Source organism: Fukomys damarensis, unplaced genomic scaffold, assembly GCF_012274545.1.
Source record: "Fukomys damarensis isolate Sample0158 unplaced genomic scaffold, DMR_v1.0_HiC HiC_scaffold_5, whole genome shotgun sequence".
NCBI lineage: Eukaryota > Metazoa > Chordata > Mammalia > Rodentia > Bathyergidae > Fukomys > Fukomys damarensis.
Window position 1 is genome coordinate 28,405,320 of NW_022900917.1, and position 18,363 is coordinate 28,423,682.

The following is an 18,363-nucleotide window of genomic DNA, read 5'->3' on the forward strand; positions in this document are numbered from 1 at the left end:
AGAATACATTAGATTCTTTCCCTTCTATTGATGAATTATTGATAAAACTGTATTGAATGGGATAAGAAATTAATGAATACAGAAAATCTGATGCCAGGTATCTATAAATGTAGGTATAAATGTCACCTCATACCAATTTCAACCATGGCAATACACTTTTTTGAAGTTCTGTGCATGTTCCAGCCACTAAATTCCTAAGACATTTTTTTTTAGGAATTCACTGACGAATGGGAAACAGGTGAACAAACAGAAGGATGAAAAATAATATTATTGTGAAACTATGTTATTATCAGAAACATTATAATGGAAGAAAAAGAAAAACCCAACTCTGTCAGCTACCTTTTTTTTGCATTTTTCTGAATTGCACTGGAATTGTCCAAAGGTCATAGACCTCAGCTTTAGGAAAACATTGTATAGGCTACAATGCCTTCATTTCTATAAAGCATTATTGAATTCATGAATATTTTTTCTAAGAATAATACTGAAGGCACTTAGTCAACTTGTTCCAGAGTTGTTAGATAAAAGTCATTATGTAGATGCATTAGCAGTTGGATAAATTTAAATGTAATTATTGAAGAATGCAAAGTTTATAGATCTAAAAATTATGAATTTGAGAAAATTGCTTTATTGTTCAGTCAGCTCCCAACTATCTTTCCTTGTATAATCTTCTGCTGATCTTTCCAATTATACGACGTGTTAGTGACAACTATTTGTCACTCCTTAAGTTGCTCGTATGATTTCACACATCCATACCTTATTTGCCTGACCCTCACTCTCATCTCTTCTACCTGGCAAATGCCATTTAATCCTCAACATTCAGTTCTGATTGCCTACACTATAACGTCATCCTCAATCCTTGATGCTCATCTTCAGCAAACTCAGGCTTCTTCTGCTCACATTTCTTCCCGATGATAATTTTAGTTCCGGTGAAGAGTAGCTATGTTCTGCACATATTTTAGAGATTTGGGGGACATAAATGGAAAGATGGAATTGCCATTTGCTGAAACATGGAAGAAAGACTGCTAGAAGCTCAGGCTTTAGGGTGAAGATTAAAAGTTTTGTTAATTTGTAGATGCTTATGAGTATCCAAATACAAATGAATATCAAGCAATTGGGCACATGTAGATAAAGCATATGGGAGAAATCAGAAGTAAAAACATTTTGGCATTTCCAGTTAGAGACAGCATTTTAGGTTCATATGCAGCATAAGTATTTCTTAGCAGAAGGTATTTTATAAGACAGGTATTTTATAAGGCAGCAGCATACTATCATAAAAGAAATAGAAACTTCTCCTTTTCTCTAAATACTAGATGTGCCCAACAAATACATTGAATGTTTGAATTTAAAAAAAATTATTACAAAAAAGACACATTGACACTAACTACAAAAAACTCCTTCTCTTTGAACACGCATGCCACCATTCTTGCCACTTTCTGAAGAAGTTACGGAAGTCCTTTTTCATGTCTTTGGTTGTACTGTTGTGGCTGCCTCAGTGTCTGGAATCAATTCAAAACCTTTACCTTTCATGGTCATTTTCACTTTGGGAAAGAGTGAGAGGAGCCAGAAATTGCACAGTGCCAGGATACAGTGAATAAAGTGGATGAGAACATACTACAACGTTTTTATTGGACAGAAATTTCCATAACTGAGAGATCATAAAATAGGGTGAATGCTTAAATCAAAAAATGTATTGCTGTAAAAGAGACATTGTTATTAATTCCTCTTAGAGTAATCAAAATATTTCCCCTTTCTTCAAATTTGTCCCATCATTCTTGGCAATGTATCTTTTACTGTAGTAAGTTTTATTAAAAGTGTAAACCGTCAGTGTATCTTTCATTCATTCCTTATAAATTCAACATCAAAAGCCTCTTCAATAAGTTACAGACAAAAGCAAACATATAACGTGGTAAAAATATTTTGTTCTATTAAGCATAACATACTCTTCCATGAGTGATTATAGGGTTGGAATTTAGAATTACTGAACAAGATCAGCAAAGCGATGAGTGAAAAAATAAAATTCAACGATAAATTACCTTAGCTCAGGCAGGAAGGCACTAGAGAAACTCGGGACAGTTGCATCACATAGTATCACACGGTATTTTTGTTAAAAAAAGATAAGTCATAACAGACCTGCTCTCTCTAAAGAGTCCACTGATTGAGTGATAAATGTTATTACATTCTGATATGGTCACCAAAATGATAATTATGGCTTTTGCTGCAACCTTTTTAGATATAATCTAAAAAGGAAATTAGGCTGTGGGATGATACCATCTGCCTATATCAAAAAATATGCACATCTGTGATTTGTATGGTAAAAAATATTCAAGTTATCTTAATCACACTTGGGTCTAATCTATTCAGGGACAAATAAAGAATTTCCAACAAATTTTCTAGATCAGTGGTTCTTAAACGAGGGTGACTTTGCACTGCAGTGGACATTTTGCAATATTTTGAGAGAGATCTGTGGGTCATGACTTGGAAGGGGTGGTGCTAGTGTATCTAACGGACATTTGGTCTGCTGTATATTTCACAAGGCATGGGATGGCTGCCGTCATCATATCATGAACTGTCTGAGCCAAAACATTAATAGTGCAAAGCCTTGGAGACTCTGGGTGCTCTGGTTGGAATGTGTTAACCAAATTTTATGTACTGGAACCCTAATCCCCAGAATCTGTGTTCATGGTATTTGGATGAGGCCATTTGGAGATAATCAGAATTAAATGAGGGAGCGTCATCAAGATGCAATGAGTGGTTTAGAGTCAGAAGACAAAAGACCAAGATATTAAGCTTTCTGTTTCCCTACGAGATGCCCTGCCTTATGTCATGACCTGCAGGAAGGCCCTCGCTGGATGTTGAGCAGATGCAAGAATCACACTCTGGACTTTCTAACCTCCAAAACCATGAATTGAATAAACTTCTACTATCTAAAAATTATCAGATTTGTGGTACTCAAGTGTAGCAATGAAAAATGGACTACTATATTGTTCTAGATAATTATGTACCTTCTCTCCCCAACAATATGCTTTTAATCAATTCTTTAGAAAATTTAGAAATGTTGATCATCATATAAACTTGAACAATAACTTACATTTGTTATTTTTAACTTATTTTATTATTTTAATAAATTATGTAAATATAAAAGAAATTTGCATGAAAGTTAATTTATTAATCACTTTTTTCTTTTATTGAGTTTATCGGTACATTTTAGGTATACAGTACAATTACATTCATTATTGGGATCTTGTACCTTTACATGACAGGTCTTGGTTCTCATTTTTTCCCCCTTGTCCGAGCCTATTATTCACTTTTATAAAATGTCTCATCAATAAAGATAATTTACACTATTGTTTTAAGGTCACACACTCTACACATGTTTACTACATAGTGCAACTTCAATTGATGTGAACACCTTATTGTCAGTTTTAGTGCTTTCCTTGGAGATAAGTAAAGAAATTATAACATTTAATTCTGTCATCATCCAGAATAAAATAAGAACTACTAATTTCTGTAATGTGGACGTATGGAAATCTTTATCACCTCAATTCATCTTCTTATGCATCTGTCTACCCCTTTCCTCTTATTCATACATTTCACAGAAATTTAATATGCAGACGTTAATTTGCAGTTTTGCAAACAGTTTCAAATGACAGACTTTAAAAGATTTTGCTAAAATAAATTGGACCAATTGATTACATCTGTTCCAATAGAATTTCTTAGAATAATTACATGTATGTGCATATATATATATATATATACATGTATTCATAATATCTATGCCTCAATCTCTCCATACTCAATCTATATGTATTAGAACAAAAAAGTAATAGAGAATAATTTATTTTAAAACTATTATTTGCCTCCTACATGCATCCATTCATCTAGCATTTCCCATAGAGTTGCTGTTTACAATTTCATTTAATTCTTAAGGTAAATATACAAATCATGTATTATTAAATTTGCTTCATGGATAAGAAGTGAACATTAGAGAAGTTAAATAATGTGTTTAAGATTGTTTAGCAAAGAGGTAACAAAATCCAGTGTAGAGAGGGCTCTCTGAATCCAAGCCATGGTTTATTTTTGTGTGATTTTCTACCCCCACTTCTGAGTCATAAGCTTCTCATGGTTCATAGGGAATTTCCTTGCTGGCCCCAGGGAGGTTAGTGGAGAAAAAAAGTAATAATTTATTATAATAAATAGGAACATAAAATACATCAAATAATGGAGGGATAAGTGAAAATCTATCATTTGATATTGAAATGATTTGTTTTCTGCTGTTCTCATCAGCTATTAAGATCTTTCCTGAGGAATCATGTCTAATTTGTCCATAGAATATTAGCCACCCAGATCATGTCTGCTTCATTTATGGAAAATTAGTACCTGTCATGCGTGTGTGCTGATTACTGAACTTGTGCCAACAACATGGGCAAAGACAAAATATAAATTGTTTTTAATGAGGTTTGATAACTGGTTGTGAAAATAGCTTTACAAAACTGTCTGACTAGAAAGAGACTTTGGATTTCAGTAAGCCAAAAAGGTTAAGTAAAGGAAATAGTAAATCTTATTACAGAGTTTAAAAATGCAGATGAAACCCCAATTTCTTTTAAACCCTTGAGTGTGGGCCAGATTTGTCCCCTTGTTTCAGTTTGATTCAACATATTCTGTAACTAATTCCCTCTGATTTGTAGCATTTCCAAAGGTAAGGTCCATACCTATAAAATGTATGAAAAACAAAAGGCAAAATGCAAAAATAAATAGTGGTGACACATTTTATAAATATTAAAGGGTATACTCTGTCAACACATTATTAATTTAAATATATGTAAGTCATTTTTAAAAATTAAACTGGGCACCGCAGGCATGCTTATAATCCTGGCTACCTGGGAAGCTGAGATAGGAGGATAGAAAGTTTGAGGTCAGCCTGGGTCTCAAAATAAAAAATGTAGAGTGGGAATGTAGCTCAGCGGTAGAGTGCCACTGGGTTCAACCCTCAGAAACACAGACACACTAAATGACGAACAACTAACTTACTAAGAGATTAGATGTGCATACAAATAACTATAATGTGAAATAGAAGAGATTAAGGCCCATAAATTAAAGATGAACAACTGGCATGGGGCTAGAAGACACTGTAGTACTAGAAGTGCTAGTGGACTAGAAAACTGTTTAGTACATAGGGGTCTGAATTTGGTGATACCAGGGTAGTATTACCTGAATTAGATTTCAAAACAGCTAATTTTTTTCCATACTAGTTATTGAACCCAGGGCCTTCACACTGACCTATATTTCCAGCCATTTTTATTCATCTGTTTTTTCTTTTTTCTTTTTTTGAGACTGTCTGGATAAGTTCTTAACTTGCTCAGGCTGGGATTGAACTTGTGATCCTCTTATCGCAGCCTCCCAGGGTGCAGGGGTTACATGCATGTGCTACAATGTCAGGCTGGTAAAATTATTAATAGTGTCTTTTTTGTGTATTTTATGTGATAATTCAGCTGATAAAATAAGAAAGGCTTTCAAGTGGAGGGACACAAACATGAATTTAGATACTTTAAAATATGTGTTCCATTAAGCTATTAGAATAATGTGTAGAAGGGTTAGAGATGGAAATACTGGTCAGATACTTTTTGAGAAGTACACAGAAGAGCTTGGATTCTTATTTGCAAACAATAAAAAATTTTGAGTTATGAATGAGGAATTGACAAAGCACTTGGTTTGGAATAGTCTTGTGGCTAGACATAGAATTAATTAGATTAAGGAGGGAGATAAAGTCAAAGGAGCCAGAAGCTATGAGAATTGATGATTTTCCTTATTAAGACTTGATCTAAGAGATAAGCAGAAGAAGAAGAGGCAGAGGTAAGAAATACTATTACAGTTTATCAATAGGACTATGCTCCCACGCTGTTGTCATTCTGCTTCAGAAAGATTGAACTCTTAGTAAAAATCGTAGAAAAGTGTAAGTTCTATAGTAAAACTGAGAAATATCTCAAATTCTCACTAACCACGTTAATCAAAAGGTTCTAAATCCGGTTACAGTTACCAAAACACAACATCGGACATGTGAAATATTTCACTGCCTCTCTGGTGTAAGAAATTGAAAATGTAAATAAGGACCAAAAGGTATAATAGACAATGTGAAATAAGAAGAAAAATCATTCAGTATGAAGAGGGAACTACAGAGGAGGAAGGAAGGAAGGCAAAAGAAAAAAAAGAGGAAAGAAGGAAATAATGGACACGAGGCTTTTGTAAATAAAGAAGCGGAAGGGAGGTTGAAAGAAGAGAAGGGGGATGGGAAAAAAAGGAGTCAAGTACATCATATAAAGGTACAAACTCCTTATGATGCATGCGATCATTATGAAAATCTAAATGTAACAATAAAATTGAAAATGATAAAAACTAGGACAAACACATTTAGTGAAGCAAACCAAGCAGAGATAAGAACAAATGTATAGATTTATTATCAGCATACTGTAATTCTGACTGGGCTTCTCTTTACGTATGAAATTGTAATCTTACATTTTCATGCATTGTGCTAACCCGTGCTCAAAGAGACTGCTCAATGATCAGTGTGTTTTACAGGATGAGCCAACTGGTCTGTTTCATCCTCATTCAATTAATTATTTAGTTAAATCCTATCCTACTAAAATAGATGGAGCTGAAGGATACATATTTTTAGGTCTGACATGTATTGCTGATAACCTCTGCATTATGTGTTATATGGTGCGCTCCCAAAAATTCACATGTAGAGTTTCTAAATTTTGATACCTTAGAATATGATTGTATTGAGATATAGGATCTGCTAAAAGGTAGTTAAGTTAAAATGAAGCCATTAAGGTGAGCTCTAATCTAATATGACTGGGGTTGCTATAAGGAGAGGAAATCTAGACAAAATATATGCAAAGGGAAGACAATGAGAAGACAGAAGAAGAAGGTCAGCTATACAAAGAGAGGCCTGACATAGATCTTTGTCTTTCAATTATGAGAAGGAATCAAACTTCTGACATTTTGATCTCCAATTTCCAGCTTTTAGAACTGTGAGAAAGTAAATTTTTGTAGTCTAAGCCACCCTGGCTGTATTTTGTCAGCAGTCCTAGCATGCTGACCATATATTCATCATATAAATTTCTTAAAATGTCCATTTGATCATGTAGCACTTTGCTGAGAGCCCTTTCCATTGAATGAAATCTAAACTTTTCAACAGTCTTCACAATTTTTCACTGTAGTAATATTACCAATTTTACATTTTATTTTGCTTAATCATAGTTACCTATTCTTAATGACATTTTTAGCACTAAATCTTTGCTGTAGATACTCATAGTGATGGCTATGAGTGTTATTCCTATGGTGGTTCATTATCTATTAAGAGTTTCATAATACCAGATCCTGTCTAAGAGCACCGTATATGTAAGCTTGTTTGATCCTTACAACCATGCTATGGAGAAGGTAGTAGGATAATCATTTCCATTTTAGAGATGAGGCAACTATGACATAGTGAGTAAAGGAGCTTGGCTTTATAACACACAGCTAAGGAATGGCAGAGTCACCTACTGTATTCCAGGTACAGGCAGTTCATGTTTTATCTTGAGCTCTTATGCTTTGGTGTAATAACAGCAGTACTAATAACTCCATCAAGCATGACCATGTGTCCAAGAACTTTATATACATTAATAATTTAATTCTTAAAACTATTGGATACTCAGCATATCATGTCCATTTTCCAGATAGAAAATGAGAGAATATGGATTCAGCAATGTTCCCAAGGCCACAGTGGTAGCTTATTGTGGAACACCAAGTCCACAGCAGGAATCTGACAGCAAAGCCTCTATTGTTCCCTCAGACGACACCTCCAGGAAGGAAGGAATCTCTTCGCTTTTATCTTTCCAAATCCATGTGCTTTTCTAAACTCGATCAAAGTCCCTTAGTAGGCCTTCTCTAACTCCTCTGGCCAATAGTACTTTGTTTCCTTAAGACCTTAAGAGCAAAACACTTAAAAATACCTTATCAGAAATAATGGATGCATGGGAATGTTTAATGACACTTCAGCAGATGTTAATATATTTCTCCAATAGCTGCTTTATTTCTGTATTTCAATTACATGCTTTTTCAGGCAGGATTTAATGTAGCACCTGGTATCGGGGATAATTTGCCAGTAACTATTTCTTAAATTGAATTGAACTAGCTTTAATTTTTTGTTAGATGCTTCAGGGCTTTTATATTAACCTGCCATTTTGTCATTAAAAGTGCACTGACAAGTTCAAACTTTTTAGGATCTTTCCTATTACACATTATAATTTAAATTAGTTATTTAGAGAAATTGATTTAATAGAAGTTTTGGAAAAATACTTTTATTTCCCCTAAGAAGCTACAGCCCAACCTCACAGATATTCATGTCTTCTCTTTTGTAAAGTGTTTATCTACAACATCACATGATCCTTATTTTATGATTCCACGATGAGGGTCAGGACAAGTTGATTATAGTTTTAGTTTCAGTTGATTTATAGAGACAGAAATACTGGTGGTATTCTATTTTTTTAAAAAGAGCAATTCATTTTAAATGGTTATCAGTACTCATCTCTTGCAAATCAGGTCATTAATATATTTTTCTTTATATAGTTTTCTCCTTAGTAGAATTCAGTTGCATTAAAAAAATTTGAACTAAGGAAGGACAAATTATCCAAGTTCTAATATCTATTTCCTCTTCTGAACCTACCACATCATTAAAAAGTGAGGAAAAACTTTTAATAAAATGGCATGACATATACGCCTCAGTACATATTCATTCAGATTATGCCAATGTTAACACAGTGTACTTTATATTTCACTCAAAATTTTCTTTTGTGACTTGAGTTTGAAAATTGTTGTTACCCCAGAAACTAGGCTAATTATAAAACTACTATCAAACTAATAATTATACACATATATATTTATGTCTATAAGTATATATAATATGATCACTCAACACAGTCCTAGAGATATACGCAATCATAATTCTAGTTATGATTGACAGTCATCTCTGGTTTATATTTAGTAGTCCAATTTTAGCCTCCTATCAAGACTGTCACATCTGTCACAGAATATCAGATGGAGAATACCAAATTAACTTTATGTGTGATCTACCACTGGACTTTTAAGAATAGATTCTTATATGTAGTTCAGTGAAAAACTGTAAAGCTCATTAGGATTATTTCTCCACATAGCTGGCTTTAGCACTCTGCTTTTCTATAAAAGTAATTTTATTATTTATTTCTTCCAAAAATAAATAAATAAATATTTAGCAATTTTTTAAGGATAGATTTTTTTTTTGGTACTGGGAATGGATCTCCCCAGCTCTAAAGGATAGAAATTGAGAGTATTCCACATTTGAGTGATTCCTTCTAAAAAACAATTATATTAAATTATACAATGAAATAAAATAAATTCTCATTGACACACCTGTAAAATTATCAACATATGGCTATGATCCTGTTTTATTTGATTAAAGGCATAAATTCAGAGTTACACTATTTGTATATGGGGTGCTAGGAGAGGGTCTGAGACTGCAAGTACTTGGAAAAAGAGTATTCTAGAAACCAGGGAAACATGATGCTGACCCCTAGGTTGTCTGAGGGAGAGGGAATCAGTAATATTTCCCTAGAGTGAGGAGAAGGATAATAACCAGTACCTTGCCATAGGTAATCCTTAGGGAATCTTAGGGTTCCACTGACTCTAGAGGGGTTTGCAGAAAGCAGACGCACTGTTGAGTGGACCGTGCATCTCAGCTCACACCTGAGAAAAACGGCCCTTCTCACGTGTCAAAGAGATGTCCAAGATAACTGTCAGACAAAAATATCCTATTGGGTCTTGGTCCTTCACTGCCTGTGAGACAAAAACAGCTTGATACCCACAGATGTTGAGGGGTTCTCCAAAAGTGTAAGAATAAACACAGCACAATTTTTTTCATAGGTGAGAGGGGAGACAAACAAGTAGAGCAGGTAGATGTCAGGAAGGTACAACCAATGTTAGAAAAAAATGTCAATGAAAATGCCTTACTCAGAGTCAATGACACACATGAAATAAACATGCAAGCAATATAGCTGAAAAATATTAGTTAATCAAACACACACAAAAAGCTTAAATTTGTATATAAAAAAGAAAAATCTTTGAAATTCTTCCCCTAACCAAACTAAAAAAGTATGTTATTTTCAGTAAATATTCAGAAATAAAGTGACAAAGTGTTACAATTTGAAATATAGTCCCTCCAAATTAGTCCTAATTCCCAGCAATTGTGAATGTGGACTTATTGGGAAATAGATCTCTGCAAACATATTCAAAATCAGGTCATACAGCAAGCCCTCATTTGACATAACTAGTATCCTTGCAAGGAGAAGAGGCACACACAAAAATGACAGAGAGAGCATTATGTGAGCACAGAGCAGAGGTTGGAGTAATACCTCCTCACGCTAAGCAGTGCTAATCATCGCCAGCCTCTAAATTCCTGTTGTTTTAAACTACTCGTTTGAGGATAGTTTTTTTTTTTTAGCATCACTAGGAAAGTAGAACAGAAAGGATAAAAACAAAATTTTTGTATAGAGGAAATGAATACCGAAACAAAGCCATATGGGAAGGAAGGATCAAACTACCAGACAAAGTAAAATTCAAGGTCAAAATTAGTAAATGGGGTACTATATGATTGAAAAGTTACAATTCTCCAAGAAGTCATAGGCCATTGAAAAATATGAGGAATAACTCAGTTAAAATATAAAGTACTTAAAACAATAGCTGACATAAACACTGCAGGGCATTAGCTATTATTTTTCTACTATTTTATTATATAAGTGATATTATAAAAAAACAAAACCAGAAATACCTGGATATAAAACATAATTTCAAGAAAAAACAACTCCATAAAATCACTGTCACATTGCAAGATTTCAATTTCGGAACTTGACATATAAATCTGCCACCAGAAAAGCAAGCCTAAAGAGGATTTGGATACTACAATCAATAAACTAAGGCTACTCACAGTTCAAAGCAGAAAATATATTCTGCTTGTATGTCCATTTAGAAATTCTGATTATTATGGAACCAAAATAAATTCTTAATAAGATGCTCAAAGGGGATTTTCAAAGTTATCAATTTCTATTAATGATATAACTAGAAATAAAAAATAAAATAAAAAAGACGAAAATCGACTTAACCATTTGAATATCAAGATATCTATTTCAAAATAACTCCTGGCCACCTACTGATCTTCTAATAGCAGCAGAATGCTTGAGCGCCATATCGTTACACCTGCCAGGAATGGCCACAAGGTAAACCCAGTGTTTTTCTAAGTCAGTGGCTCTAACCTGAGGTTAGAGCCACATCCTTACAAATATATTAGCAGGTCTGTAGTTACCAACACTGAGAAGTGCTCCTGGTACTTAGGGGCCAGGATAATTAAATGCTCTGCAAAGCTAAGGACCTTCTTATATAATGCGGGACTATCCTGGCCAAAATACCAACAATGCTTCCATTGATAAACACTGCTTTCCAATGGATCACAGGGCAAGGAATTCGCAATGCTTCTGGTAATTCTATTTGAAATTAAATTAATATTATTACTAATAAAAATGTTTTCTACAAACCTAGCAGGCAATTCAGTATTCAGTTTTTCACAATAAGAATCAAGTTCAAGGGGAAAGGAACTAAGTGAAAAGAAAAAAATATGAGAAAATGAAAAAGTGGAAATAAAGTTTTTGTAAAGAGGGAAGGGAGGAGGGGATGAAGGGAGGGCAAGGGTATGGGAAAAAATGAGAACCAAGACTTGTTATGTAAAGGTACAAGATCCCAATGATGAATGGAACAGTACTGTATACCTAAAAAGTACCAATAAACTCAATGAGCAAAAAAAAGAATCAAGTTCAAGAATTGTCTCTGCTCTTAATAATCTGAAAGTATATTAAAATGTTTAGAGATTGCAGCAGAAAGTAATCGTCTCGTGACTGAGAATGAAAAAGGAATTCACATTTATCTATCTTCAGAATAGATTAGATAAATAAGAACATAGAAAAACGATTATTTAGTTTGCTGTTGAGGTTATATTAGCTAATTCAAATTCTCAGCACACAACACTTTAGTTTCTAGAAGCATCAGTACCTTTCTGTCTCCTAAAATATATTTTGTCAGGTCTCATGTAGAAAGAAATTATTTTGAGAATGATCATTTGATGATGTTGAGGGGGGAAAGACTCACTACTGATAGCAGATAGCTCTTGGGTATGAGTTAAGAGACCGTTTTCTAGCTATGACTCTGCCACTTACTAGCTCCGTGACTGACTGTGCTTGCTCATGAATAAAAGGATAGTAAAACTATTCACTGTACTTGTCTTACGGAGCTAGAATGTAGAATAAACATAAAATCCCGGCACTGCCTACCAAGCCCCACGAACCATGCCCTCTCATCTTCTCTCCTGACCCTTCCCCTCCTTTCTTGGCTGCGGTTCCTCTAGATTTCTGTTGTCCTTTGACTTAAGGCATCTGCACTGACCATTCCTGCTGCTCCGAACATTGTCCCTGTAGCCTCAGAATCACTCTCCTGCTCCTTTGCTTCCTTTAGGACTCGGGTCAGATGTCATCTATGACAGAAACACAGCACTTTGACTTCCTTTACATCTTTTTCTGTTACACACTGATAATATATTGGCTTATTGTCGATTTCTGCTCTGCTTGAACACAACCATTCAAGGAATTCAGGAAACTTTGCTATCCATTTTAAGAATAATATTCTAATAACAAATTAAGAGTTTTTCCAAATCATTTCTGATCTAGTTCGCCTATCTTTTATTATCCAAAAGCTCGAAACAAGCTAATTTTGCATAATGTTTCTCTGAAAACACAGTGTATGCACATCTTTTTGAAGTAAAATTGTTTCCTCATTGAAAGCCACGTGCTCTATTTTAAGGCTTTAATAGATCACAAGCTAAGTAGGTTGAGAGCACATTTATTTGCTGTAAAAATACTTTCCAGATCAGATCTAGGATTTTGTCAATCACGTGTGTGTGTCTGCAATCTACTGCACTGCAGTGTGGTGGGAAGCAGAGAGAATTTTGTCTCCGTTTTGTGATTCTCTGATAATTACCTGCTTTATTTATCCCGGTAGGCATTCACTCAATCACGGTTATTGTCACTTTCCTTTAAAGGGAAAGAAAGAACACGACTTACATTTAGACCCTGAAGAAGAAGACCCACTGGCAGATCTTGATCCCCCTTTCATGGAAAAGACTCCTTTGCCCCTGCGAGTCGTCGTGACCGCCACCCGGGGACGCTTCAGTGGGATGACGGCGCGGGGAGGTGGAGGCACTCGCCCGTGGTAATCAAACAACCTTCACGAAACACAAAAGATGAGTTGGTTTGATGCCTAAATATTCTGTCAAATTGTGAAATGATTAAGAGAATGGCCCTGTAAAAATTTACAATAAATATGTTTTTGCTGTTGTGTGATAGAAAGTGTTTATTTGGGCAGATTTATTATTGCTAAAGAAACAGGACGCAAATGCAGCTTATGCTTTTCACACACTAGAATATAACCCTCACTATGAACTCATTTGTAAGGTAGGAAAGGGCAAGGAGCTCTGCTCCAGCAGCACCATGCAATTTATTGAAATTATGTTGACCTTTGTCCCCAACTATATTTCTCTTTTTGGATAAACAGATTTACTCTTCTTAGGAATAGAACTTTTCCCCGCAGATATTAGACACTTATTATCTCACTAGCTTTGAAAAGAGATCAGGCAGAACCAGAAACATAATAAAGAAAATGATTCCCTGATCAGAAAGCAGAGCTCAGAGGAAAGAAAACAAACAAACAAATAAACAAAACCCAACCAAACAGAAAGGAAATAAAATCAGTTTGAAGAAAATAACTGTGAGAGATAAATAAATATGGTGCCCTGCCTCTAAAGACATATAAAGTAATCAAAGCCTCCTCTGTTTGTAGAAAAAAAGCGTACTACTTTTGAATGAAATGGCTCTAGCAGAAGGACACATTTTTGTTGAGTATAGTTCTGATGGGAAATATCAGGATGTAATTGATTTTTCTGACCATTTGCCAGCTGTTCAAATTAAGAATAGAGATAACTGTAGTGTTAGCTTTGCAAATGTTTCTTACCAAAAAGAATATAAATTAATGTACTTTTGCGAAAGAGCAAGAAAAAGATATTCATTGAAGCAATGCATTTCTATTAAACAATGAAAAGAATGAAACTGAGAATGTTGGCTCATTTATAAAAATAGGTGACTTATACATCTCAAAATTTTATTATATTATTTGCACCTCATACTTGTACAAAACAGATTTTTATATGACAGCACATTTAAGAAGCATCAGATCAGAGGAAAAAAATCCTGCTTTACATTTACTTATTTATTACAAGATGTCTAACTGTGTTATCCTCTATAAAGAAAATAGCATTGCTGGTTTAGAATTATGATTGTTACATATTTTACTGATGCCAGTATATGAATTCAAGTCTTGTAACTGATTTAAAGGAGTCAGTAAAAATAACTCATATGAAACTCAAAACTGAAAAAACTAGAGCAGAAAGAAAATAATTTATAAATTCTCTAAGAAGTTATTTCATAGAAGTACACTTCACATGCACATCTGAAAACGTGAAGATCTCTTTTTGGAAAACAAGATGAAATACAATCCAAGTTAAGATAGAATGTTTTTCAAATAATCAAAAACATTCAAAATCATTACACTATTGGGGGAGGAATATTTAAAACAAATTCAATGGAGAACTCTTTAATACTAGAGTCATCACTTACATTTGAGAGCTAAAGTGTCCAAAAATAATTAGAATCCTGCTAGGGGAAAAACTGGGAGAAGTCTGGCAAGGAAAAGCAGTGAAATGAGACAGAGTTCAAAGAGGTGCCATCCTCTGTGAATAAGCAAAGTGCATTAGAGCCCAAGAACTGCCAGCAAAGAGCAGGTCACGAGTGTCAACACATTATAGTTTACTTCAAAGGGTGCAGGCAGGCTGAGGCTGAAAAGGGTTATGAATATTGTCCATACCACCAGGGACTTTAAAATCAAAGGGGTCAAGGAAAACTGCCCCTCATTTCAATCACAAAACAAGGTCTACATTAGTTATTTATAAATTGAATTCACAGAGCTCTTTAAGTCAGTGAACCAAAATACGATGGCATTTTGCATGAGCTATGATACCCCAAACTATTGAGGGAAAAGGAAATACTACAATTCACTCATCTCTCTCAGCCTAGAAGTTGTGTCTTCAGATGAAAGGTAAGCTCTTTGGAGACCATTTCCCTGTGCTGTTAATATCTAACTTAACAGGTTCATTAAGTATACTAATTTATAAACTGAGTGAAGAAAATCCCTAAAGCTCACTCAATAATATTTACAGAAAGTTAGAATGGAAATGCAGACCAAAGAAAGCCACCATAGTTTTTGCTACTTCAATTAGAATGCACTTCCATAACATTTTATAAGGGGCTGAAATGTTTGTCATTGTCACTGCATTTCCCAGCCAGGAATTCCTGTCAATATTTCTGTTGCATTCCCCAGCCTGAGATCCCAAAGTCTCCTGAGATAGCCTAAGTTGGCCTTAGGTTGAGAAAAGAGTTCTACATGTGCGCATTGCATTTGTGACAATACTTCCAGTAGGTGACGTACATTTTAGTGACATACTTAGTATGTGTTGTGCCCTTTGGTGCAAATTCTTACAGAGATAGCAGCCCTTGTTATCTGAATATTTTGGTGAGTTGCTTTAATGGAGGATGATTTTTCAGACTAGGAATCAGTTAAAATTGTATCAATTCTGTTTGTCTCTCAGATAGGAAGGTAGGCAGCATCAGGATGTTAAGAAAACTAAGGAAAAGTATGGGAACTTCATGTAAGAATGTACCTTTTTAATTTTACCAGGTATCTTTCTTATTTCAACTTTTGTTCGATTTAAATAGTGTCTGAGATATACAATTTTATTATTTAGCAAAAGCTAAAAACTGATATTAATTTATTTGATAAAAGACAAAACATAACTAAGAAAAATAAGGATATTAGATTTATACACGATCCTCAAAAATAAGGATGTTTCTGCTATATATCTTGCTGAATTCCTGTAATCCCAGTATTTGGGGGCTGAGGCAGGAGAATCAAAAGTTCGTTGCCAGCCTGGGATACATAATGAGTCTGAAGCCAGTTTTGACTATAGGGTGAGACTGTCTCCAAAAGCAAAAATAGGTTTTTTGGAAAAGGCAATTTGCTAACATATTAACATAGAAAAATCAATACAATTTTGAGTGCTTTTTAAATTGAAGCATTTGCTGTACTAAGCTTTAATAATGTTTTGGAAGAAATATGTGAAAACAAACAGCTCAATCTTATACCCTAAAATAGCTATTATCATCCTCTAATTTTTCTGTGTGAATCCATATTTTCTCACATTATTGAAAAACATATTCCTGTATTCTGGCTAGTTCTTTTTGGTTTATATTAAAAAAGGGTTTGAAATTTATATCTTTTGACTCCAAATAATCCCCTTTGTGACATGTACAATGCCATTATTTCCAACTTCAGCTTTTTTTTTTTTATTTTTTGATACGGGAATTGAACCCTAGTGCACTCTAATACTGAGATATATCTCCAGCCCTCTTTTTCCAGCCTTTTAAGAAGAATACCATTCTACTAGATGATAATTTAAATTTGTGTAATGAAACAGATATTGTTTCTTCTACTATGTTTTCTAGCATCTTGAATGTATACTGTGCTCTATATAATTAATGATCTGAAAAAAATGGAAGTTATAGATTTTTCCATCAATTGCAAAACTAATAGTTTTTCCCTGGTTAATTAATACAAGGTCCAATTTTCTAGAGAATTGAATAGTGTCTGTTTTGAATCATTTAAAATGTATATAGGTTTTACTAAACTTGCTGGAAGATAAGTTAGGTAGAATTCTCAAAGACATCAGCATAGAAAAAGACTTTATGAACAAAACCTCAGTAGCATGGGAACTAGCACAAAGAATCAACAGCTGTGATCTCATCATATTAAAAAGCTTCTGCACAGCAAGAGAAACCACCAAACAGATCAATGAGACAACTTAAACGTGGGAAAAAATTTTATGAGCCCTACCTCAGACAAAGGTCTACTATCAAGAATGTGTAAAGAACTTAAAAACTCAGAATCCCCAAATAAAAAGACCCAGTTTAAAAATGGGCATCTGAAATGAACAGACATTTCCCAGACAAAGAAGTAAAAGCAGGAAACAAACATATGAAAAAATGTTCCACATCACTGGTCATTTGAAAGATGAAGATAAAAGCAACACTGAGATTCCACCTCACCCCAGAAAGAATGGCTGCTATCAAGAAATCAACTAATAACAAATGTTGGTGAGGTTGTGGGGAGAAAGGAACCCTTCTCCATTGTTGGTGGGAGTGCAGACTGGTGCATCCACTGTATTAATCAACATTTAGATAACTCAAAGAACTAGGATTAGAGGTCCCATTTGACCCAGCTATTCCTCTCCTGGGTATCTTCCCAAAAGAATTAAAAGAATCATACCACAGTGATATATGCTCACTTATCTTCATAGCAGCACAGTTTGTAATAGCTAAAACTTGGAAACAGTCCAATTGTCCATGGGTTTTTAAAATATAAAATGGAGTACTACTCAGCCATAAAGAATGAGAAACTAGAGACATTTATAGCTAAGTGGATGAACCTTGAGACCATACGCTTAAGTGAAATAAGTAGGACACACATGTGTAAATTCTGAATAGTTACTCAGGTGTGAAAAACTAAATGTGTAAATAAGGATCAAATTGTATAAATGATAATGTGAAATAGGAAGAAAAGGTTGGAAGGAGTAGGGAATTTGGGAGGGGTAGGGAAAAGGAAAGAAGGGAAAAGAAAAATATGAGGAAAGGAAAAAATGGAAACAAAGTCTCTGTAAATAGGGAAGGGTGGAGGGGGTTAAGGAAGGGGAGGGGTATGGAGAAAAAATAAGAATCAAGATAGTCCACATAAAGGTACAAGATCCCAGTGATGAATGTAAATGTATTGTGTATCTAAAATGTACCAATAAACTTAATGGAAAAATGTATACACATTTTCTATATGATAAAACACCACTGGTATTTTCTTTTCTCTATTAAAAAATTTACTAGGATTTGTTCATAAAGTCTTTTCCTATACCAATGTCTTCCAGAGTTCTGCCTAACTTACCTTCCAGCAAGTTTAATGTTTCTGTTTTAATATTTAGATCTTTAATCCATTTGGATTTTAATTTAGTGCATGGCGAAAGATAAGGGTCTAATTTTAATCTGTGGCAGGTTGACATCCAGTTTTTTCAACACCATTTATTAAAGAGGCTATCTTTCC

At 34.3% G+C, this 18,363-nt stretch overlaps 1 protein-coding gene across 11 annotated transcripts in view; it reads right to left on the bottom strand.

The window, feature by feature from the left end:
* Nucleotides 1-18,363, bottom strand: part of Ralyl (RALY RNA binding protein like) — a 658,084-nt gene that overhangs the window by 52,226 nt on the left and 587,495 nt on the right. For all 11 annotated transcript variants that reach the window (XM_033760366.1, XM_010645314.3, XM_010645313.3 and 8 more), the window contains one exon: nt 13,176-13,336. In XM_033760366.1, coding sequence (XP_033616257.1) covers nt 13,176-13,336 — 161 coding nt within the window. The remainder of the gene's footprint in view (nt 1-13,175; nt 13,337-18,363) is intronic.